The sequence below is a fragment of the Natator depressus genome, chromosome 25 (assembly GCF_965152275.1).
Source record: "Natator depressus isolate rNatDep1 chromosome 25, rNatDep2.hap1, whole genome shotgun sequence".
In the NCBI taxonomy this organism is placed as follows: Eukaryota; Metazoa; Chordata; order Testudines; family Cheloniidae; genus Natator; species Natator depressus.
In genome coordinates, this window is record NC_134258.1 from 5,970,238 (window position 1) to 5,994,592 (window position 24,355).

General features: G+C 49.3%; 2 protein-coding genes across 3 annotated transcripts in view; one reads left to right on the plus strand and one right to left on the minus strand.

The window, feature by feature from the left end:
* Positions 1 to 1,423: 1,423 nt before the first annotated feature.
* Positions 1,424 to 16,960, plus strand: IZUMO4 (IZUMO family member 4). Its single transcript, XM_074939555.1, has 11 exons — positions 1,424 to 1,658; positions 7,286 to 7,366; positions 10,087 to 10,158; positions 11,076 to 11,102; positions 11,472 to 11,547; positions 11,809 to 11,856; positions 12,933 to 12,947; positions 13,768 to 13,815; positions 14,624 to 14,641; positions 15,591 to 15,613; positions 16,799 to 16,960. The coding sequence occupies exons 1-11, from the start codon at positions 1,424 to 1,426 to the stop codon at positions 16,903 to 16,905; spliced, it is 750 nt and encodes a 249-aa protein (XP_074795656.1). The 3' UTR covers positions 16,906 to 16,960.
* A 1,188-nt stretch (positions 16,961 to 18,148) lies between these two features.
* Positions 18,149 to 24,355, minus strand: part of AP3D1 (adaptor related protein complex 3 subunit delta 1) — a 70,177-nt gene continuing 63,970 nt past the window's right edge. For both annotated transcript variants that reach the window (XM_074939552.1, XM_074939551.1), the window contains 5 exons: positions 22,900 to 22,988; positions 21,719 to 21,804; positions 21,095 to 21,216; positions 20,258 to 20,337; positions 18,149 to 19,313 (listed from right to left, as the gene is read on the minus strand). In XM_074939552.1, the coding sequence (XP_074795653.1) occupies positions 19,218 to 19,313; positions 20,258 to 20,337; positions 21,095 to 21,216; positions 21,719 to 21,804; positions 22,900 to 22,988 (473 nt within the window). In that variant the 3' untranslated portion in view covers positions 18,149 to 19,217. The remainder of the gene's footprint in view (positions 19,314 to 20,257; positions 20,338 to 21,094; positions 21,217 to 21,718; positions 21,805 to 22,899; positions 22,989 to 24,355) is intronic.

Genomic DNA, 24,355 nt, shown 5'->3' on the forward strand with positions numbered 1-24,355 from the left:
TTTGTCCTCTCTGCCTGGTGGCTGCCCCACAGGAAAAAGGAGACCTTTGCTGCTTCCAATGGACAGAGAAATGCAAGAGCAGCCTTTGGTTTTCCATCTTCCTCTGCCTTTCAGTGGTTTTATGAATCTCCAGAAAGAGGTAACAAATACCAATCACCTAATGCTACCTGCTGGCATGTCCATAACTTAGATACGGATCCCACCTTGATAGAGTCAAGATTGCCGATGCCTGGCCACTGTTTTAGAGGCATTGCGGCCGAGATAAATGTCACCAATGAACACCAGACTTTATATTCTTCGGGTGAATTCCTGTCCCCATTTCCATGGCAAAGCTCCCACTAACTTCAACAGGGTCAGGATCTAAGCAGGAAAATATTTTTTTAAAAACTCTCTGGATTTCTTTCTCCATCATTTATCAGGAGTTTTGTGCTACTTGGTGGTTTTCTTAAAGCCCTAGCTCCTGGAGTCCTGTGATTGCAAGAGAATCTCAGCTCTGCTTAAAATAGGACTCATTAAAAAAATCAGAAGGCAAATAAAGACCCTAACTTTTTTTTTTTTAGACATCTCACAATTTTCAGGCACCCGGCTTGTGACTTTTAAACGGTTGGAGTTGGCTGGTGATATTGTTACTCCTAGGCACCCCTTCTCCCGTCAACCAATCCCCCCAGGTTATCCCCTATCGCTGTAAACCTACTTGTCATCCCTCCAAACCAACCCCCTCCAGCTGCTAGCTCTCCCCCAAACCACCCCCATGCACTGACTCTCTTCCAAACATCCCTCAGCTTCCCCCTTCTGCCCCAAACCAACCCCTCAGCCACCCCTCTCCCCACCAAACCAACTCCCCCAGCCACTGCCTATTCCCCCCAGGGACTCCCTATCCCCCAGTTACTCACTCTCCTCCCAAACCACCCTGTCTCCTTAGTTACCCCCTCTCCCCCCAAATCAACCCCCTGGTACCCCCTAACCCCCCTCTCCCCCAAACCACCCCTAGCCCTCCGGTTACCCCCTCTCCCCCCAAACCAACCTGCTGGTACCCCCTATCCCCCAAACCACCCCTAGCCCCCCAGTTACCACCCTCACCCCCAAACCACCTCCAGTCCCTTTGGTACCCCCTCTCCCCCCAAACCAACCCCCTGGCACCCCCATCCTCCTGGTTACCCCCTCTCCCCCAAACCAACCCCCTGGTACCCCCCACCCCCTGTCCCCTTGGTTACCCCCTCTGCCCCCAAACCAACCCCCTGGCACCCCCATCCTCCTGGTTACCCCCGCCCCCAAACCGCCCCCCAGCCCCCCGGCGACCCCCTGCCCCCACCAGCGTCCCGCCCGGCCCCCGCGGGTTCCCCGCTCTCTGTGACGCGCCGCGGGGCTGGAACGCGGCCGGGCGGGGCTGGAACGCGGCCGGGCCGGGCCGGGCCGGGCGGCGATGGGGGCGGCCCGGCGGCTGCTCGGCCTGTGGCTGGCGGCGGCGCTGGCGCTGGGCGCGGCCCGGGGCTGCCTGCACTGCGACCCAGCCTTCACCGCCCGCTTCGCCTCCTACCGGCCCCGCCTCAGCCGCAAGGCCTGGGGGCTCGGGGACGTGCCGGCCGCGGGGCGGCTGCTCCGGGGCTGGGCCGGGGACACGGTGCGGGGGCTGCGCCTCAGCATCCCCGCCGAGATCCGTGAGTGACCCGGGACCCCCCCCCGCGCCCCAGCTCCCCCCCGCATCGACCCCGGGACCCCCCCCCCGCCGGCCTCCGCCCCGCATCGACTCCGGGACCCCCCCGCCGGCCTCTCCCCCGCATCGACCCCGGGAACCCCCTCAGCTCCCCCCGCATTGACCCCAGGACCCCCCCCCGCCCCAGCTCCCCCCCGCATCGACCCCGGGACACCCCCCCCCCCCGGCCTGGCTCGCATCAACCCCAAGACCCGCTCCCCTCGGCTCCACCCTGCATGGACCCCGGGACACCCCCCCCTGGCCTGGCCCGCATCAACCCCAAGACCCGCTCCCCTCGGCTCCACCCCGCATGGACTCCGGCCTGGCCCGCATCGACCCCGGGACACCCCCCCCCCCCCGGCCTCCGCCCCGCATCGACCCCGGGACCCCGCCCCCCGGCTTCCCCTCAGCATCGACCCCGGGACACCCCTCGCTCTCCTGGATCCTGAGTGACCCCAGGACATCCACCCCCAGGCCCTGCCCCGAGTGACCCCCGGGACACCCGCCCGGGCTTTGCCCCGGTTCCTCGAGTGATCCCAGAACACCCCCCACCCCGGCCTACTCATCCTGCTCCCCTCCAGGCCTTGCCCCCCTCCAGGCCCTGCCCAGTTCCCAGAGTGATCCCAGGACACCCCCCTCCCCAGGCCCTGCCCCCCCGAGTGACACCCCCAGGCACAGTCCCCTCAGGCACCCCTCCTCCGAAATCCCGGATCGATTCCAGCAGAGCGTCCCCGGGAGCCCTCTCCGATCTGCCCACTTTCTGAGGTCCCAGAGAGAGGGGGTTCCTCTCAGCCATCCTGGGATCCAGGAGTGACACCCCAAAGCACAGCCCCGCTGAAGGGAGAGCCCTTGCGAGCCCTCCGGGCGCCCTGAGAAAGCAAGGGTCCAGGCACCATCCTTCCTTCCTAGGCCTTCAGTGAGAAAGGCCCCATGCCTAGGCTCTCAAGATAGGAACCCCCTGTGGCCACTTGGCTTTATGCACTGAGATCAATAAGTGCCTCTCAGATCCTCTAGAGCAGGGGTTCTCAAACTGCGGGTCGCAACCCAATACTGTAAGGCACTGGGTCACAGCGGCTCTGGTCAGCACTGCCGACCGGGCCGTTAAACGTCCCATCGGTGGTGCTGCCCAGCTGAGGCAGGCTAGTCCCTACCTGTTCTGACACCGCGCTGCGCCCTGGAAGCGGCCAGCAGCAGGTCCGGCTCCTAGGTGGGGGGCCACAGGGTTCTGCGCACTGCCGCTGCCCCGAACACCAGCTCTGCACGCCCATTGGCCAGGAGCTGCGGGTGAGAGCTGTGTGGAGCTCAGCTTGTGCTCCTTCCGCCTTGGAGCTGAACCTGCTGCTGGCCACTTCCGGGGCACAGCGTGGTCCACGGTGCCTCTGCACCCCCACTGCGCCGCTGGCCGGGAGCCGCCTGAGGTAAGCCCCAACCCCACGCCCTAATCCCCTGCCCCAGCCCTGAGTCCCTACAAACCCAGAGCCCCTTCCTGCACCCCAAACCCGTCATCCCTGGCTCCAGTCCCCGAGCCTGCACCCCCAGCCCAGAGCCCCCTCCCACACCCTGAACCCCTCATTCCCGTCCCTACCCCACAGCCCTCACCCCTGCACCCCAACCCTTTGCCCCAGCCCTGAGCCCCGCCCACACCCCAACCCCCTCATCCCCAGCTCCGTTGGGTCACGGGCATCAACGATTTTCTTCAACTGGGTTGCGAGAAAAAAAGTTTGAAAACCAATGCTCTAGAGAGGAAAGAGACCCTCTAGACACCTCCAGAGGTGCTGGAACAATTTGAATAGTGGGGGTGCTGAAAGTCATTGAACCAAACTGTAAACCCTGTATATAATGGAAACCACTTCAAGCTTCACCCCCAGCCCCCCTAGTTACAGAACCTATGGACATCTCCCATAGGCAACTGTTCAGCCTCCCTCCCCCCATCAGTGAGCAGCCCCATCTGACTGCATAGGGGCTCAGTATTGCCAACCCCATGTGTTCCAGAATTATAATTCAGACCCCCAAAAGTATGAGATTGGCATAAAAATTGAGGGTTTTTTTGAAGAATAATAAATGCTAGGTAGGTTCTTTTTATTTGCCGTTAGGGGAGTCACGTTTTCAAGATTTTCTCCCCAACCAGAAAGGCTAGAGACTTACTTTTAAAAAAAAAAAAGAGAAGCAAGAAGAAGAAAGCTGCGACTCTCTTCCTATCCCAGGACTCCAGAAGCTGGGGCTTTAAGAAAAAGACAAAATCTCATGCCAGATGGCAACACTGGGGAGGATAATCCTATAATCCTTCCATGGTTCAGAATATCTTGATTGTAGTAAGGCTTTTGACACAGCCCCTAGTGACATTTTCATACGGGAAATGTGGTCTAGATAAAATTCCTATAAAGTGGGTGCACAACTGGTTAAAAGACCATACTCAAAGAGTAGTGATCAAACTGGAGGGGACGTATCTAGTGGGGTCCCACAGGTGTGTCCTTGGTCCAATACTATTCAGTATTTTCATTCATGACTTGAATAATGGAGTGGAGAAGATGCTTCTAAAATTTGTGGTTGACACAAAGAGGAGAGGGTTCGTAAAATTTTGGAAGGCAGGATTAGAATTCAAAACAAGCCTGACAAATTGGAGAATTGGTCTGAACTCAACAAGATGAAATTCAGTAAGGACAATTGCGAAGTAATACACTTAGGAAGGAAAAATCAAACGCACAACTACAAAATGGAGAATAACTGCCTAGGTGGTAATACTGCTGAAAAGGATCTGAGGTTATAATGGATCACAAATCGAATGAGAGTCAACAATGTGATACAACTGCTAAAAAGGCTAGTGGGGGACCCAGGAATTGAACCCAGGTCTCCTAAATCCCAGTCCAATGGTCTACCCCAGTGGTGCCCAACCTTATTACACAGGAGGGCCACATAAACCTAAGCACAACCTTGTGTGGGTCAAACAGATTCTACATATATTAATAAGATTTAAAGTCATCTGTATTGATTTATATTTTACGTTCAGCTTGTTTCGTATCTATTTAGATATATTGTTTCTATGTCTATTTACACACTTATATAAACTAAATTATGACAAAACGCTAATAAATTGGCCGTTAGTATATTGTGTTGAAGCAGGCTGTGGGCCTTATGAAATGCTCTGGTTGGCCATGCACGGCCTGTGGGCCATAGGTTGGCCCCACAATCTACTCAATAGGCCACACTACCTTTTGAAAGATCCTGGGTGGGAAAAGATCCGTATCTGTCCCTTAGGAAGAAATAAAAAACCAAACCCTGAAACTGAACTGACAGTGGAGGTTGTGCAAAACCACGTCAGCATTTTACACGGGATGTGAATTTCCGAAGTTCTGCTGCTGGGACTTTAAATGAAGGAGATTCTGAAACAAACCGAGGAATTTTAAATATCTCATTGAAAAGTGACAAACTCTTCTTATACGACTGGAATACTTAAAAATCCTGACCTTAAAATTTACTCCAGACTAGTGAGATCTAGCAGGAATTTATGCTATTTGGAAATAATCTGTGTTATTCCAAGGTGTGTGGAAGGGTAGGATGAGTAGCCATCACATGGAGCTATGATAAGGAAAATGTAGGGTACACTCCCAATCTATCTATGCACTGTGGAATTTAAGCTCCATAGCCCAGATCCTCAAGGGTATTTAGGTTCCTAGCTTCTATTAATGTAATGGAAATTAGAAGTCTACATACCTTTGAACAGTGGCTCTCAGCCTTTCCAGACGACTGTACCCTGTACCCCTTTCAGGAGTCTCGTTTGTCTTGCGTACCCCCAAGTTTCACCTCACTTAAACACTACTTGCCTACAAAATCAGACATAAAAATACAAAAGTGGCACAGGACACTATTACTGAGAAATTGCTGATCTCATTTTTGCCATATAATTATAAAATAAATCAACTGGAATATAAATAGTGTCCTTACATTCCAAAGTATAGTACACATGCAGACAATGACTTGTTTATACTGCTCTGAAATTTTAGTTTGTGCTGGCTTGGCTCGTGCTAGTAGCCTGTTGTAAAACTAGGCAAATCTCTAGATGAGTTGATGTACCCCCTGGAAGAGCTCTTGTACCCCCAGGGGTATGCGTACCCCTGGTCGATATCCACTGCCTTTGAAGATCTGAGCCCATGACTCTTGGGGCTGTAATCTTCTGCGGCACAGAATGAACAAGACAATCAGGGCCTATGGTTCTACTTTTCGATGTATGTTTGTTTCATTTTAATCTCACTTCCCTTCCTCCCCATGCCCCATTCAGTTCATTTGCCATCATGCGTGTCAGTCTTTCCTATTCCAACCACCGGTACCTTGGACGTTAATTCAAGGAGCAGATGAACAACTCTTGAGAGAGAAGATTGTTTTTGTTTTACCTTGCCCCTTAGCCTTTTATTGTGTCTGCGCTTCGTTAGCACAGATCCAACAGGAATAGTTACATGTGGAAATTTCACCGGGCTCTGCAAAGAGAGACTAGTTTACTAGGTTCATGCCTACCTGTTAGGTTTGCTCCCTCTGGGGTACCTGGCACTGGCCGCTGTCGGTAGACAGGATGCTGGGCTGGATGGACCTTTGGTCTGACCCAGTGTGCCCGTTCTTATGTTCTTAAAAGTTGGGAATCTGTTAAATGCTTTTGAACTTGACGAATTGTAGCATGCAGAGCATTTCTATTTTAAATTGAGCTTTTAACGTTACTTCCCAGGGACCGCTCCACTGTCATTTTCATTTCTTTGGAATCAGAAAAGGTTGGTTATTCTTCGGAATCTTAATTAATTAAAATAGGATGATATTGTTAGAATACCGTGTTGCCACAGCCAGGTAATGGCCTCCTGGCTGCTAAATAATCTCCCAGGTGAAAATGAGCCATGTTAAAAATACAAAGCAACACCACATTTTCTAAGTCAGAGGTGGTAATTCTATGAAAATATTCCTGATCACCTGTCTTTATTTCTGTAATGGTCTCTGTGTTCGTCATTTCATTTGCATTCTGACTGGCTTAGATATCTTTAATTCAGCCAATGCTGTGTTCATAAAAACAGTGTTACCAGCTGCCATGATATTTGCTGTTCTTGTTCAAAGCGTCAGTTCCTGGGGTCGTATGAATATGGGAGAATCTCTGCTTTCACTTTTGGTGGTTTTTTAAAAATATGTTCCTAGCCCTTATGGTTGTATCAATGTGTTCCGGGGTACTCTAAAGGCTCACAAAATAAGGCAAATAAAAAAACCGCAAGTGTATTATTTTAAAAAAAATCTCATGATTCTTAGGTGCCTCACTCCAGATTTTTGAACGCTTGGGATTGACAGTGCTGGAAAAGTGAAGGGTTTGTCTGAAAACCAACTTGCTGTAGTTTCGAAGTGAAACTGATTCCAGTACAGAGAACTCACACAAGGCTGTTCAAATCACATAAGCCCCAAATGCAGCATTTAAATGGGTTTCAGATGGAGAACTTTTAAACAATGTTTCTAGATTCTGTAGCCTGCACCACGGTCACTTTGAACAGCAATTTCACGGATCGTGCCAAAGTGCTCAATATTTCTAGTGACCTCAAGGCATTCCTTTTCTCTCTTCTACATTCCCAGCTCTGGATAAGCTGCATGAAATTGCAGCCAAAGTGTACGAAAAACTTGACATCATGTTGAGTGGGAAAACGTACCAACCAGGTAAGTTAGCTGACTTGCAAAAAGGGGGATGCGTCGGCCAGAAGGGTTGGTGATGTGGGATGTCTGTTGCCTAGTGAAGAAGTGGAATGGGTCTCCATTGCAGGGCTTGCCGTTAAGTCAGGAAGTGGTGATGACTATCAGCAGCTGGATGGAAAAGAATTGGGAGAAAAATATATTAAAATGGAAAAAATAGACGTTGGGGCTTGATCTTGGGAGGTGTCGAATACAAAACTCCCACAGACCTCATGGGATCAGGGCCATGTTCTGTATTTAATTTCATGGGTGCCTTTTTGTTGACCAAATATAAGCATGAGTGTTATAACTTGAATGAGGATCATTTCAGTGTGAGGCTTAATGGATGAAAAAAATGGTTTTATGCCATTTTTTTTATTGATGGTGTCCAAAGACAGCCAAAGAGTGTTTTTAAAAAAAAGTTTGTTTTTTCACCCTGGAAAGATCAGGAATCCTACATCTGGTTTTGCTAGAAGATTCATGGGACTAGGTATTGATGATGCGAGGTGGGAGCTTTAAGGCACCTTTTCACAGTTATTTCTCAAGAGATTCCTTAAATAGGTTTTAGCAACAACAAAGTACGAGTTTTAAACCATCTGAATAAAAATCACTTCCCGCCCTCAATTAATCAGGTTTCACTTCTGTATGATTTCTGATATCATAGCTTGGTCCCCCAGACATCTGTATGGTCTTCTAGGAAAACAAGATGACAAAATATTCATTTCCAATGTTAAAAGGAAGCAGGAGTTCCCCCCTTTTTATTTTTAAAACTTTTAAGATTTAAAAGATTCATCATAAAGAGCCACAAATCCAGTTTGTGCAGGTCACCTTTAATACAGATCCAAGGCAATGCAGAAATATTTGCCATACTGGGATTACTGGAGATATAATAAATTATTATTGTAATTTACCGTAAATTATATATTAGCCTGCAGTAAAGTTCTATTTTTATTATTATTGTAGTATGGTAGCGCATAGACGCCACACTCATGGACCTGGGCCCAGCGTGCTAGACGCTGCACAAACACAGACTGAAAAGACAGCCCTGCCCCTAAGAGCTGACAGGCAGACAGATGGAGAAGAGTAAGGAAACAATAAGACAATATTGGTCAGTTTTGTACTCTCACCTAACAGGATCGCTAAAAGTGACAGATTAATTGAAACAAAACAAAGTGAATTTCTGCCAACGTTGTCATTATTTCACTAGCTTTGTAAGCATCCTGAGAAGGACACAGCTTTCTTTCAGTGGCCAAGGATAAAAGCGTAGCAGAAATGCGAGGTACTTTGCTTAGGATCTGGATGGATGGCTAAAAGCCATGAGGGGAATGAGGCCCTGATTCTGCCACCATGTATGCACTCAACTTCTATAATCTCCCTGAAGTCAATGGGAATATTCACAGGCATAAAGTTAAGCATATGCATGAATTTTTGCAGAATCGGGAGCTAATTTACTATACAAAGCAAGTGTAGAATATTTTTCCCCATAGGATCTGACAGAAGCAAACCTAGTCTGCAGTGCTGTGAATTCCGGTTAAAGCCTGCACTTTTGGGGAGAGAATCCAAATTTCTTAGGCCCACTTTCACTCAGTAATATTTTTCATGTCCCGGTGGTGACGTGCATGTCGGGAGTTATAGGCGTTATAAACCTGTTTAAATGATGGCCTGAGAGTGAGCTGAGTTCTTCCCTGTTGTCTAGAGGCGCTTTCTGATGACCTCTAAAAACCTGGCAGAAAAACTAAAGGGAAATAAAGTCAGCTAGAGTCAGCCATATTGATCCAGGAACGAAGCTGAATTATAGCCAGAAATATGTGAGCCCCTGGAGCTCAAACATGGTTAGGGACCTACCAAATTCACAGTCCATTTTGGTCAATTTCATGGTCATAGGATTTTAAAAATGGTAAGTGTCTTGATTTCTGCTATTTAAATCTAAAATTTCACGGTGTTGTAATTGTTGGGGTCCTGACTCAAAAAGGAGTTGTGGGGGGAGAGGTCACAAGGTTATTGTAGGGGGGGCTGCGGTGCTGCTACCCTTAGTTCTGCGCTGCGGCTGGAGAGTGGCGGCTGCTGGCTGGGAGCCCCGCTCTGAAGGCAGATCTGTCGCCAGCAGCAGCGCAGAAGGGATGCCCTGGTACGGTCTCGCCACCCTGACTTCTGCGCTGCTCCCTGCAGAGCTGGGCTCTTAGCAGTCCCCACTCTCTGGCTGCCCAGCTCTGTGGGCAGCAGCGCAGACGTAAGGGTGGCATGGGATGGTCTCGCCACCCTTACGTCTGCACTGCTGCTGGCCGGGCCCTGCCTTCAGAGCTGGGTGCCCAGCCAACAGCCTCTGCTCTCCGGCCACCCAGCTCAGAGGGCAGCGCAGAAGTAAGGGTGGCAATACCGCCCCCCCCCCAAATAACCTTGCGACACCCTGCAACTCCCTGTTGGGTCAGGACCCCCAATTGGAGAAACGCTGGTCTCCCCCGTGAAATCTGGTCTTTTGTGTGCTTTTACCCTATACTATACAGATTTCACCGGGGAGACCAGATTTCGCGGTCTGTGATGCGTTTTTCATGGCCGTGAATTCGGTAGGGCCCTACGTATGATTTAACATGTATGTTGTGATAGCACCTACCCGCTAAGCAGGTCAGCACCCTACTGCATTAGGTGCCATACACACCTAGTAAATAACAGTCCCTGCCCCAAACAGCTTACATCTCTCTCTTTTGAAGGTGTTCTCCCTCAGCTCTTGCAGTCCATTTTCCAGAACCAGATCCAGACACTACAGAGAGCCATCATTGAAAGTGAGCCTTTCCTCTGTGCGTGCCACGCCCTCAGCGTTGGTTTCTGTGGGTAGCACTGTAGCTGCGGTAAAGAGGGAGTAGAAAAAAGGGCAAAGGGCAAAGTTGAACACGGGGAAACTGTAGGGTTCACGAGTGTTGTGAAGGGAGGGGGCTGGGGTCAAAGGAGTGTTGACATGAGGCTGTCAGGGCAAGGGCCCGGTGGGAAGGTTTTATCAGACAGTGAGGGCAATTTCAGAGCAAGAGCTCCTGGAGCGCGGTGGGGAAGGGGCAGGATGGCACGTAGTATCTGTGAATCGCTGAGTGGGCTGGGGACGGAGGAGCCGTCAGGGCAGGACGGGACTCAGCAAGTCCACAGAAGATCATGGGGCCTAGAAGGGAGGTGTCATCCTGGACCGCAGGGGAGAAATTTCTGAGTAGGCCGGGGATGGTCTCCAGCTTTGCGGTAGGGCTAAGGGGAAGCAGAGCTGCACTTTGAATTGCCTGCCTGACACCACGAGAAGTGAGGGTGTTACAGTGCTTGAGGGAAGGGGATAAATAAGATCATGGGCAGAGTAGCAGGTCCTGCTTTTCACACCAGCGAGCACGGAGGAAGCATTGCCCAGTGGTTAGGGCACTAACTGGGGACTTGGGAAACCCAGGTTCAATTCTCTGCTCTGCCACAAACTTCCTTTGTGACCTTGGAGAAGTCACTTAGCCTCCGTGCCTCAGTTTCCTTTCTGTGCAGCAGGGATAGTAGCACTGCTCCACACGGGGGGTGGGGGGTGGGAAGGATATAGCAAAGAGTATGAGGCACTCAGGTGCTGCCGTGAGGAGGGCCAGATAAGTACAGTCAATGGTGTCTTTAGTGCCTGTTGTTAATGGCGAGCAGTTGAAACAAGGCCTCTTTAACCCTAATGAACTCTCCCCGCCTTCCCTAGGCAGACTGGAATGTGAACGTCACTGTGGTAAGTCGGGGGTTTGTGGGGTTCATTGTTAATGGTTTAGGTCTGTGGTTCTCAGCTCTTTCCACCTTGCAGCCCCCACTTCCAGTTAGCCATGTGGGGAAAGCAGGGAGGGTGTGACCCCAGACACCTCTTCCAGGTCCTGTTTTGAGACCCCTGATCTAGACCCAAAAGTATGACAGTGAATCCACCCGAGTAAGCTGGAGGGGATGTCCTGGTCCCATTAAAGTTAAAGGCAGAACTCCCATGGGCTTCATGGGGGCGGGGGGCTGGGATTTCACCCCCAACATATAATCTCTGCTGTTCCAGCAGCGACCAAAGGTTACTGCACATGTGGCTAACAGGCGACTTCCCCGCTCTTGTATGTTACAGGAATCTTTAGATATGACGCTGTCTCCTGCCTGACTTGTAACTTCTCCAGACCAGCTTGCTTTGGCTATAACTGCGAGTAGGGAGCACGTCTTTATATGGAGTGTGTGTGTGTGTGTTTGTGAGAGAGAGAGAGCTGCCCTGTGGCTGTGTTATCCCCAGGAGAGGGCGGAGGAAATATATGTCTTCTTTAAAGAGAATAGATTATTAACAGGGCTGTTGATTAACCAGGTGGCTCCTCTTCCCCCACTATAAGAGAAACCTACAAAAAGTCCTTACCTCACCCCTCTAACCAACAACCTATCCACAGGTGTGTTCAAACCTTCCCTTTCTTCAACAGGTCATCAGAAGAATGGGAAGCAGCCTTGAAAGGCCTTTTCGATTACATGTAAGTGTCAGCTCAGTGTTCGGCTTTCCAGGGTCTGTCACTAAGGCCGTGTCTGCACTAGGAGAAAGGGGTTAAAAACACATCTTCCTAGTGAAGACAAGGCCTCATGGATTGTGTTGGTTTAGGTTTTTAGTTCGTTACACAGGGTTTTTAATCAGCTTTCCAAATACAATACAAGGCTCTGATCCCGCAACCCTTACTCACATGAGTAACCCTCTTAACTTGCATGGGACCTGTTTGAACTTGAGCAGATCGTTTAGAAAAACATCCACTCCTGCTTGAAAGATTGCCAGTGGTGGAGAATGAAAACCCTAACCAGCAGGGTTCAGCAGTTCGGGGGAAATGCACCGGGGGAGGACCCAGATTTAAGAGCTACTTTGACCCTCATCTAACAGAGGGTGGGCGTCGAAGGGGGTGGGGATGCCGTTCTGGTTTCTGCTTGCAGCATCTGCACGGAGTGCAGCGATGTAGCTTTGCCTGCTTACTGGCCCTCGCGCCAAGAAAGCAGAGCCATGCACTGATGGCTTGAGGACAGGGGGAGGAAATGATGGCCCCCTACATGAAACCCTGCGTGGCTCTGAGATGGGAGCAGGGAGGCAGCAGCCCTGTTCAGATACTTTTGCAGGGGAGGAAAGATGTTGAAAGCGCCATGCCTAGGAAAGCACAGAGCTTCCTGCCCAGGAGCTGCCCACCCCACGGCACATGCTGGGCCGGTGTCTTCTGTCTCTGTAGCGATAGCTGCACTGGCGTGGAAGGCTCTGGGTTTCCTCTGCTGGAGCACGAGAATGACAGTGTTAGTTTAACATTTGCTGCTGGAAACCTTTGCCCAGGTTCAGAGCTCTGCTCCACTGGCTGCTACGGAGGCCTGACTTGGCAGCCATCAGTGCAGTATTGGGTTGTCTGTGTACTGCCTCCCGCCCAGCCCTTTCACACTGTGCTCACTCGGGCACCACGCTGGGCTGGCTCAGACCCCGTCGATAAGGTTGAGTCCCAGAGCGAGGGTGAGGTGAGAACCCACCATTCGACAGCTGGGGGATCCCTGACGTTCCCATTTCACTGTGTTTCTTCTTTTTCAGAAACAAAATAGACCAGTAAGTGAGACATTTTTTCCTTACCACTTGGAAGGACTCCAGGACCAGGACCAGGACCAGTAGCAGATATTTTCTATCTACCTCTAATATTTTCCATTCTAGTGACTCCCTGGAGGGAAATAGGGATGTGAAATGCTGCAGCCCTTTCTCTGATCCCTAGACTGATGGTGTCTACTGGGAAACTGAAGGCATCTGTGCTGCAGAAGGGCTGCTACCTTGGGGTCAGATTCTCCTTTCACTGACCATTATAAATCCGGGGTAACTCCATTGACTGCAACTGAGTTACACCAGGATAAGTGAGAGCTGAATTGGGCTGAGCCTGGCGGTCAGGGCACTAGCTTAGGATTTTGAAGACCTGGGTTCAATTCTCTCCTTGGGTGAATCACTTCTCTCTGGCCCAGTGGGAGTCAGGGGCCTAAACAGCTTTGAGGAGCAGGGCCGTAGGCCCCGTGGGGGTAGTAGCAGGGCTCTACCGGCATTGATCAGTGTCAGCTGGTGGCACAACCTGCCATTAACTCAGGGCTGCAGGCAGCCTCTTCCAGGAGCAGTGCTCTGAACGTGATGGCAGATTCAGCACAAGTGAAGGAGAAACTCCCCAGTTTGGGGGCTCAACCCTCTGAGCCTGGATGGGAGCTGCACCCCTTCTCCTAAGCAACCCCTCTTCCAGCCCTTCCTGTGGCAATGGGGGGAGAGGTGCTGAGCTGGAGTTAACCCCTTGTTGACGAGGGACCTGGTAGTGCCCTTACAGCCTGGCTCAGTGATGAATTCTGTATGCTTTTTCCTGCACTGAAGGCCCTCTAATCTCATGTTTTCTTCTCAGGCAATCAGCAAGCTGGATAGTTGCCTTGAGAAGGATCCCAGGTTTCCAGTGAGTGTCTGTTCTGCGCCAGTTGTTTGGGCGTCAGGGACCCAGTCCTTCAAATGGCCTCCCTGAAGGACAGAGTCCTTTCACACAGCCTAGGGAGCCAGCTGCCACGGAGAGTTACAGTTAGAATCCCATCCCATGAAGCACTCCAGGCCTGTGCCAGGCCTTGGCTGCTGAGCGCTCCTCCAGTATTGAGACACACCCCGTTCCTTAGAAGAGGACTGATTCTTAAAGCGGCTAAGTGCTCTTTTCTCCTGGGCTCAGCCCTTTAACGCCCATGGATGAGAAATTAGCTGTTACTGCCACTACTAGGCATGGCACAGCTACATTCCCCGTGCGCGGCTTTGAAATTCACCTCCCCTTGCTTTGGGAAGTGGGATTAGAACCAGGCCTTTCAATCCTGCAGTGACTGCTCCGCTTCTTGATTCCTATTATGACGGTGCTGTGTATGGCTGGTCAGTGCAGAAGCAGCATGCTCGAGAGGGTAGGACACTGGCTGGGATTCCCAGCTCTGCCAGGGAGCTACTGAGACAGCTGGGGCAAGGGACTTCTCTCTGGGACTGTTCCCCCTTCCACCCAGGGTCCATTTAGACTGTAAACTCTTCAGGACAGGGACTGTCTGCCACCATACAGCATGATGGGGCTCCACCAAACTGATCTGTAATCCCAGGACAACTAGCCTCCATCCTATTCTGGTGAAAGCAAGCTAGCTTTCTGGCTCAAAGGATTGGGGGGCGGGGGGCAGGGGTTGGGTTTTGACAGCAGTGCTCAGCTACCACCCAGCTCTCTAATAATCATCTTTGTCTTTCAGCAATTGCACATCCACCAGGTAAGTAGGCACCAGCAAGGGGAATTGTTAATTTGGGCATAAACTTCCCAAAGCTTCCCATAAAGCTTCCTGCTCTTTCAGCAAAAAAGCCTCAGTGTTGAGGGGAATCCTTTCTAGGGGATGGGGATATATAAGATCTAGATTAATATTATTTCCCTCCCACCTTGCTCCTGTCCTATGAAGCACATTGCAACCATCCTTGGAAGCAGCGGGGGTACAGTTTTGTGCAACTTTTCATAACTGAGAACAGGCCAGCCTACTTTAGTATTGAGGTGGCATGGTGAATCATAGAATCTCAGGGTTGGAAGGGACCTCAGGAAGTATCTAGTCCAACCCCCTGCTCAAAGCAGGACCAATCCCCAACTAAATCATCCCAGCCAGGGCTTTGTCAAGCCTGACCTCAAAAGTCTCTTAAGGATGGAGATTCCACCACCTCCCTAGGGAACCCATTCTAGTGCTTCACCACCCTCTTAGTGAAATAGTGTTTCCTAATATCCAACCTAGACCTCCCCCACTGCAACTTGAGACCATTACTCCTTGTTCTGTCATCTGCAACCACTGAGAACAGTCTAGATCCATCCTCTTTGGAATCCCCTTTCAGGTTGCTGAAAGCAGCTATCAAATCCCCCCTCATTCTTCTCTTCTGCAGACTAAACAATCCCAGTTCCCTCAACCTCTCCTCATAAATCAGAAAAGCCAGAGAACTATACACAACCCCACTGAATTATTTCAGATTTTCCTCCCTGCTTCTTCCTCCTCCCCCTTCACTGTAGCCCCTAGATTTAAGGAGGTAGAAAACAATCTTCACAAATTGGATACTTGTTGCTTTTAATAGGGACTGTGTTTAGTGTATTTCCTTCCACAGAGAGCACACCCCTTTCAGCTCCTGCAGTATTTCGTTTACTAGAAAATGATTAATCTTGAATGTTTTATTCTCCCTTCCCTACAGCCCAGCAATGCTAAACTTTAAAAGTAAGTTTGCAAATAGAGGATTTCTTATAGCTTTAAGGGGCAGGTTTGCTCTGGGGCTGTGGCTACAGTTGGCTTTTTCCTCCAGCTCTCCCTGGCCCGAAGCAGCACTGCTAAAGACAGGAGCTGGTGGTTGCCAGCGTTCTAACCATGGTGGATCTATCTCACCAGGGATAGATGAGATGGCGCCAGTGCTGGTTCTGTTGGCCCTAGATGGGGGTGGCCTGGTGATACATGTTTAGCAGAATCGCTAGCGTAGACACCACGGGAAGCGCTCTCCAATCTGCACTACTGCTGGAGATTATTGGCCTGCACAGAGCAGTGGAAGATGCAGTTTGCAGATGTTTGGGGGACAAGGACGACGACTGGGGTCCCTTGTTCAGCCTCCTGGAAGGTAGTGGTTTGTATGTGTTTTGCCATTGTTTGAGAGGCCTTAGCAGGAGTTGAAGTATAAAAATGAGCAGAAGAGAGGCCACAAAGAGGGTATTTCCTAAGGGAAAAGCGAATTAAAATTATCCAGTACGTGGCGCTGGAGCCAGCAGATGTCCAAGCCTGAAAGGCAGAAGCTGGGTTTAAAATGCAGAACAGTTAGCAGAAGCCATAATCCCACACCAGCTACACTTGTGTTCTGCTTCAGCATGCTGTTTCCATTTGCCCTGGTTTGCAAATGCACAAGAGGGGGCAACAGCATTCCTCTAACCATGGGACTGATGCCAGGGAGGCCTGCTCCATGCTGCCACCACGCCCCTCTCGTCCCCCCAAGCTCTGCCAACGCACCTCACCTGTTAATTGTGGCTGTTTTATTATATGGTGATTTTTCGTGAGTTGAGACTAGATCAAACCCTTCCCTGCTGCCTTATGGCATGTTGGAACAGAGTTCTGTTTACTGTGGCTTCAGTTTTGAGGGCAAAGGAAAGATATACAAGCCTTTCTGCACTGTGGTTATGAAGGCTCCAGCCATTTGAGTGCAGCTTTCCCTTGCTCCCAGCTGGAGCATCTGTAAACAGGCCATCTTTCTCCCAGCTTGAGTTTCACTGCAGATAGCCGATTGCAGCCCTTTGCTTCAAAATGATGTTTCCTTTCCTGGGTACTCAGATTGCACTAGCAGCGTTCATCACGTGGACCTAGCTGTGCTTTTCAGACCAGTCCAAGCGCTGATGGATTTGTTTGGTTTCTTCTACCTCCAAGGGATAAATGCCAGCATGTCTAAGACTTGGCACAACACACTTGTGAACAGGAGGACTACTGGATGGCACAAATACAGAATCCCCCCCACCAGTGAGATAGACTGCTGAGCTGTGTTTTTTTAAATGAATATCTACTTAGAATGTATTAGCTCTAAGGGAAATTAAACATTAGAAACTAATCAGTGGAGTGCTATGTTATACTTCTATACATCATCATGTTTTACACTCAACACAAAGGTGGTTTATTTAATCAAAATGCATCAAGCCACTGGATAGCAGGAAATCATTTTTCACCCGAATGCCTGCATAAAGTTTCCCTGCCACTTCAGTTGCATTAATGAGCTGCTGTATTCCACCCCAGGACTGGCTGCAATTTCAGAGACAGGTAAAATGATCTCTTGAAAATGGTTTATAAAAACCTCATCTACCACTCTTAATAAAAGGCTGTAAGAACAGAAAGGGATTATAAAAATCAAAGTTAACTTTTGTTTTGAAATTTTATTAGATCATCTTGACACAAAATTGTTACAGCAGCTTGTGGTCTTTCTTCATAAGGGAATGTTGATAGCAAATAAATTCTTTAATATAACACATCATACAGTTTCAAAGGTCTAGAATCACTGCACAGGATTCTTTAAGAGAAGACTACATGCTAACGTGACAGTCTTCATCCATGAATTTTTACCCCCCGCCCCCAACTAATTAAGGAACATTATCCTTTAAGACAATTTTAATATGTTCAGTTTCTAATACACAAACTGGCTAACCAAGGGAGGTTGATCGTCATTACCAAACACTACCACTTCACCAGCACAGGAGCCTGCTGCAAAAGGATTCCGGCAATACACAAGTGCAATCAGACAGCATACGATGCTGGTCCTAGCAATAAAACCACAGCAGAGCCAGAGAACACCCTAACCTGGGAAGAGTGTAAAGAGGCACAATGTGTCTAACAAAAGGTAAGATCAGGATAAAGTTCTGATCTCACCCTTTGTCCTCAATTTGTAAGGTTTTTAATCAGAAGTCTACTGTGCAATACTGACATCTGTTGGATGGGGGAGTTGCCAAAAAAATTAAGTGCAGATATTGTCCATGTCTATCTCCTCCACAGGGGCCCTTTTGATAATAGCAATTGACAGTTCTTTACCCACATCTCAAAGTAATAACCGTTTAGTACATTCCAAGTCTGCTGGAAATAGAACAGCACAAAGAATTTAAAAACGAGAGATTCTGGAAAGTGATGCCAGTTAAGAGTACAGTCCTCATTTGTACTTCAGTGACAGAAAACTCCCTTTCCAGTCAATGATTCCAGGAGAACTCTCAACAGCACAGAATGGAGTCATTTTGTCAGACCCTCGTAGTAACTCGTACCACAAACAAGTGTGTAGTGTTCTCCATCCACGCCTGCTCTTCCCTCCTGCATCTAGGCAGGTACAGTTTAGACGGCCCCAATTATACCTTGGTTGCTGGCACCCGGCTACGTCCGAATCCATCTTCATGAAATCAGGGCCAGCACAATGTTCCAGGGACCAAACACACACATTGTCACATCTCAACATTGATAACACGGGGACAAACGTTTTGGAGCAGGAGGTATTTTAGGTGGCTATTTCTCCAACCTGCTACTGGTCAACCTCATCTGGTAAGCCACATTATAAACAAAATAAAAAACAGGAACAAAAAACCTTTGGATTTCCAGTTTCTTTGCTACATTCTAACTTCAGGAATGTGAAATTTCAGTGGACTTTACAAAGCACATCAGAGATCACTCATGGGGAGATGTTTAATAGGCCTTGTTTTGGGGACGAACAGGAGCAGAGAGGACTAAGGAGTCAACACTTTTCAGCCCATGTTTTAGCTATTGTTAACAGAAGGTAAGGGCCAAGGCAGCCACCATAAGCAGAAACCCAGGAGTGTCCCAAACTCTTACCGGGTGCATACTGATTAGCTCTTATGATATCAAGGATGTTGATATTCAGGACCAAGTGAGCATTAGAGTAGGAGGTACCTGCCTTCAGGTCCAACACCAGCCTCTGCTAAAAACATACACCTACTAAAGCAGACATATTCCACAGATAAGGGCCAAGGCAACCTCCTACGTTAACAAGTGCTGCTGATAACATTCTGCTCCATATGGGAGGCAGGGTGTATTGGATTGCTGGGAACTGCTGAATAAATAACCCCCCAAACATGTCAGGATCTCACTGGGCTGGAAAGGGTTAACACCACAGTTGGTAAAAAGATTCCAAATAAAAAAGGTAACATACAGCCTTAAAATGTCTAAACTGCAAACGATGGTGGAGTTAACTGAAAAGCACGTGCCCCGAGATAGTACATGCGTACGAGGGAGAAACGTAACACTTGAATCTGTCTTACACTTTAAGTGCATCTCTTGTAGTTGCAATATTTATAAAGACTATTCAGCACTTTGATAATGTCTCTTTCATCTCATCCAGCAAGTTGCTCAGCAGGGTGGAATCACTACATTTTCCGTCAACAGATACTGAATTCTCTCCCTTTAAAAAAAAAAAGAGCCAGTCAGTTACTAAAGAAGGGGCTAGGGGCACAATTCTACTCCCAGTGGAGTCAGTGGGAGCCAAGGCAGGCCCTAGGTCTGTTCTTTGGGAGGGTGACAGGCAGTGGCGGATTAGCCACTGAGCCGATGGGACCTGTTGCCCAGGGGCCCTGGCCAACTGGGGTGCCCTGGCCGCTGGTGGAAGCCCCCGTTGCCCGACCCTGCTCTGCGGCAGCAGCACCAGGCGGGGGAATCTCTAGCGCCCCCAGACCCCATCGGAAGCCGCAGGACAAGGGAAGCCCCCCGCAACCCCCCCCACCCCCACAACCAATCCCCAACAGAAGCTGCGGGGCAGGCAGAAGCCCCAGCACCCTGACCCTGGCACCCTGCAGAAGTGCGGGGGGGGGGGGGGGGGGGGAGAGGAGAGAAGGAGTACCATCACCTGGACCCCCACGGCAGCCCTGGGACTGGAGGAGTTCTCACTCCCTGCTGCATCCCGGGGACATGGTCAGAGTCTGAGCTTCTCTGGTCTTGGGGGGAGGGAAGTAAAAGGGGTTGCGGGGCTTTAGAATGAGGGGGCACCCTGGGTGGAAAGGGGTGGAATGGGGCCAGGGGGCCTCCCAACTTGCTCTGGCCCAGGGCCCCAGGAAACCTTAATTCACCTCTGATGATAGGATGTGCTCTGCACAACAGTACTGGCCCCTGTTCATTCAGACACAGGACAGAGGTTTGTCCATGTCAGCCCAGGCAGTACAGGGCAGAAGGGGCTCACCAGGATCCCTCCCAAGCAGCTGGGCTGGCTGAATGAAGCCACCCTGAATCCCACCCTCTAAGATTTTTATGAACTGGGAATATTTCCACCTTTGCCTTAAACCAGTAAAAAGGCTCCCAGATAAGCTAGTTTCCACTTGACTGCACCATTGCAGAACCCTATGGAGCACTCACCTTTTTTACCAGTAGGCAGACATGATGGCCTTGGATAGAACGACTGTACATTGATGCACAAGAGTCAACTCGTTCCACAACTACAGAAGAAAGCAGCCATTTTTATTTAACAGCCTTTTCTACCTTCTCCTCAAAGAGTAAATACAGCCGCTGTCTGGGGCCATCCTGCTGACAGCGACCTGCCCCAGGAGTTACGGTGGTTGGATGCCTTAACTGTCTATTTGCTTGTTCAAATGTTTGGGTTATTTTGGTATATTAAGTTTAATGATGATGGGACTTCACAAAACTGACCTTCCTGCAGCAAAGAGCAGATTTATCCAAAAGCTGTTAATTTAGCCTAACCAATGCTGGCCATTTTAAAGCCAAGCAGCTTTGGTGAAGAATTGCTGGGCCCCAGGATGTGGTGAAGACATTCCACTTTAGTTTAGTCATTTAGAATGTGCAATTACTCCAATATATAAAGCTAAATTCTTCCCATTCCAATTAAAAATTTAGTGTTGGTGAAAGATCAGATTGACAGCACTGGAGGCTGAGGTATTCTCTCCACAGAGCCAGCAGCACTGGCTCCCAATGTGCCTCACTGAACTGGACAAACGATATGGATCCAATGGGAGCTCATTTCGAATTGTTCAGGCTTTAATTAGTTCCTTCTGGACAGGGACACCTGTCTACTAAAATGGGGCCAAGATGCCTTCCTCCAAACTGGTTTCAGCTGGACTGAATTTGAATCAATGATCTAGAGCCAAACAGCATCTACCTTCCCTAGGCCAAGCTAGTCCCTTAAGCAGTAATTTCGGAACAAGAAACCTTGCAGCAGGTTCTGTGTTAGGAACTCACCTGAAAAATGATGATAAAAACAAATCTTTGCTAGTAGATGTTGGAAAGAAATGCTGATTCCATCTACTTTTATAGAACTCATATGCAGATCCCCAGACTCCAGCAGCTTGGCAAAAGCATCACTGCAAAAACATGAAGGAGAGATCATGGTATGCACTTAGGCTACACGCCCATATTAAACTCTTTCGTGACAGCACCATGCAGGCTTTAGTAAGTCTAATAGTGAGGCAGCTCATATACAATTAAGATCTAGCAGGAGACTCAGGTTTAGGAGTGGAACAGGGATATACCCTCCAGTCTGTCTCAGGGTATCCCTATGATCTCTGAAACAGGGAGAAAGTGAAAAATGCAAGGCTTACTCAGCAACCTACTTTGCCAGCCCACCACGATACATGTTGTGGTGTCGGGATAATGGGGGGTGGGAGGACATATGTTTTAAGTAAGGAGTAGGGTACATTTTCCCCAGAACAAAGTACGAACAGAAGCAACCACTGGCTGGGAAAGTCAGGAACATGCTGCACTTCTTGCAAAGCCGGCCCACAGCCAAAGCTTCACGTGGGTGGCAAAGGCCCCAATGCCACGAGGTGCAGAGGGGATGTTGGAGCCCCCTCAGGTGGCACTTACCTATAGCAAGGCGTTGTGATCAAGTATGAAGCGCAACTGAAGTGCAATTTGAAATCTAGTTTTTCATGGGTTGAACCTTCATCATTCTGCAACAGGTCAAAGGAAAGGAGATGAAGGGGAGCCCGGAGACAGCGAGAGAAGGCGCCTACCCCCAACCTACCACGCAGAGGCCTGGATGAGATTTCACTGACTCTCTCTCAGGTTTAGCATCCCATTAAGGCTCACGCCTGAAGGGCTACCTGGGGACTGAGGGGTGGAGTTACTGCCACGATTAGGGAATTTGACTTTGGGCCACCCAGCGTATTTAGAGAGAGGAGTTTGAATTTTTTGTCTATGCACGTAGAGGAGTTAAAGGACAGTTTAAACACAGTAAACCAGACAGATCTGGCCAAGTTTGAAACTCCATGTCCCGCTGAAATAAAGGTTGAACAGACTGAATTTGGTCTATCACACTGAGATCAACTTTCACAATGTGGGAAGCAGCCTGAGAAGCAAACTAACATTTCCTGTTCCCCATCCTAGGAAAAGGGTGGATTTGCAACAAAGCTTATAAAAAATAGAAAACTGAGACAACGATGGCTCTCTCAGAGTTGGCCGTCTACTTGGATTTGGGGCTGTAGCTTTATGTTCAAATACTTCACTAATGTGACTATTTGTTGCCATTAGAGTAGAAACAGCATGTTTTGAAAGGCCAAAGCTTGGTACTTAAACCTCTTCAGCCAGCTCCACTCTTGCTCTCAGCATTACACCCAATTACTAGCCATTTTTCCAGCCCTTAGAGCTATGGAGCCTAGGTGTCAGTGTAGAACTGATCAGGGAAAGCTGAAGTCAGAAAGAACAGCCCCTGGGCTGCATCTCCTGCTGTTGGCTGGCCAGTGACATTGAGACTGACCTCCCCTCCTTCCCAGGCAGATGTCTCCCTGCAGCAAGCCGCTAGCTGACAACGCAATCTGAAAACTGTTACACGCTGCCAGGAGTGACACTTCAGGACATGCTCGTTTTATATTCAGGATGCTTTTTGCACATCATGTAAAATACTTCTCAGGTTGCACAATGGGCTGGTGTAGCAGAAGTGAAATGATGCTTCAGAGGAGCCCTAAAGCAGTGCCTTCTGTCCATGTCAGGCTCCCTTACGCAGTTCTAAAGGAAGGCGGAAGTAGGGAGTTTAAAGCTGCACTTACTTTCACTATAAAGGACAACGTTCCTTTTAGCTTCTGAGCCATAACAATGCTCTGAAGAGTAAACACAAACTGGGCTTCGTTAGAGATTCCTAGTGTGAAAAGAGGAGAGGGTGGAGTGAGGACATAAAAAGTGACTTGTGTCTCTTTATTATGTGGCTAAGATTTTAGTCATTAGCATTATGCAGCAGCACGGGAGATAGGCACTGAGCTTAACCAATGCCTGGTTCTGAACCCCGACTGAGGTTGGGATTTTCAAAGGAGCCTAAAGGGGTTATGCAGCCAACTCACAAAAAATTAATAGGATTTGGGCACCTAACTCATTTGGGTCACTGAAAACCCCAGCCTAAAGCCGATTACCACCATTAGCTGATATCTGTCCAATGACCCCTCCTGGCAGAATATTTCACAATGGCGATATAGTAGATTCAACTTACTGGCAACATACTGCTGCCAGTGTTATAACGGGATTCAGATACTGGTGATGGCATGCCACTTACTCGCAACTTACTTTAAAAAAAAAAAAAAAGCTTCACCAGCAGGCATGTTTGTGAGGCTACAGCCAGGGAAAGAAGTGCTGGGATGTGCCCTCCCTGGCTGCAGCCCTGTAAACCTGTCTGCAGCTGGTGCTCAGACCCTCCCAGTGCTTCCTTCTGGGGCTGCAGCCTGGCAAACCTGCCTGCGGCTGGAACCACACAGGAGGTAAGGGGATGCAGGCTGGGAGGGGAGGCTGTGGCAGGGCAACAGCAGGACTGCATCCCAGACTGGAGCTGCATGGGACCTCTCCCTGCACTCTCCAGGCTGCACCCTGCCGGGAGACAGCACACAGTGAAGGAAGCACTGGGACATGCTGAGCTCTGACCACCAGAGAATGTAGGGAGAAGTACGGTGCAGCCCCCATGCGCTCCCATCATCCCTGTTCCCTATAGAAAGCCGCAGCATCTGGGCTGCAGCACCCATGCCTGCAGCTACCCTACCCACAAGCAGGTTTGCAGGGCTGCACCTAGGGAAGTCACATCCCTGAGTTGCAGCTTCCTTCCCTGACTGCTACCTTGCAAATGTGCCTTCTGCCAATTAGCAACTGCCTGATAATAGCAACCTTATTGCTGGCAACCGAGGAGTTGTTAAGCAGAATCTACTGTCCTATACTTATTTACATGTAATACTCTGCAGTGAAAGCACTTTACAAATATTAAATATGAGAGGGATGTTCCTATTTCTCATGCTTAGCTATTAAAAAAATCCACTACATACGCTTGCATGTTAACAGTATGTAACAGTATTACTCCTTTGCCCTTCAATAGCGCTTTCCATTCACTCATCTGAAAGCACTGTAGTCTCACTAATCCTCAATACTCCTGTGAGGGAATTAACCCCCAATTTACCAGGGGTGAAACTGAGGCCCAATGCAGTTCAGTGCCTCAGAGCAGCCAACCCCTGTGATCTTATCACGCATCTG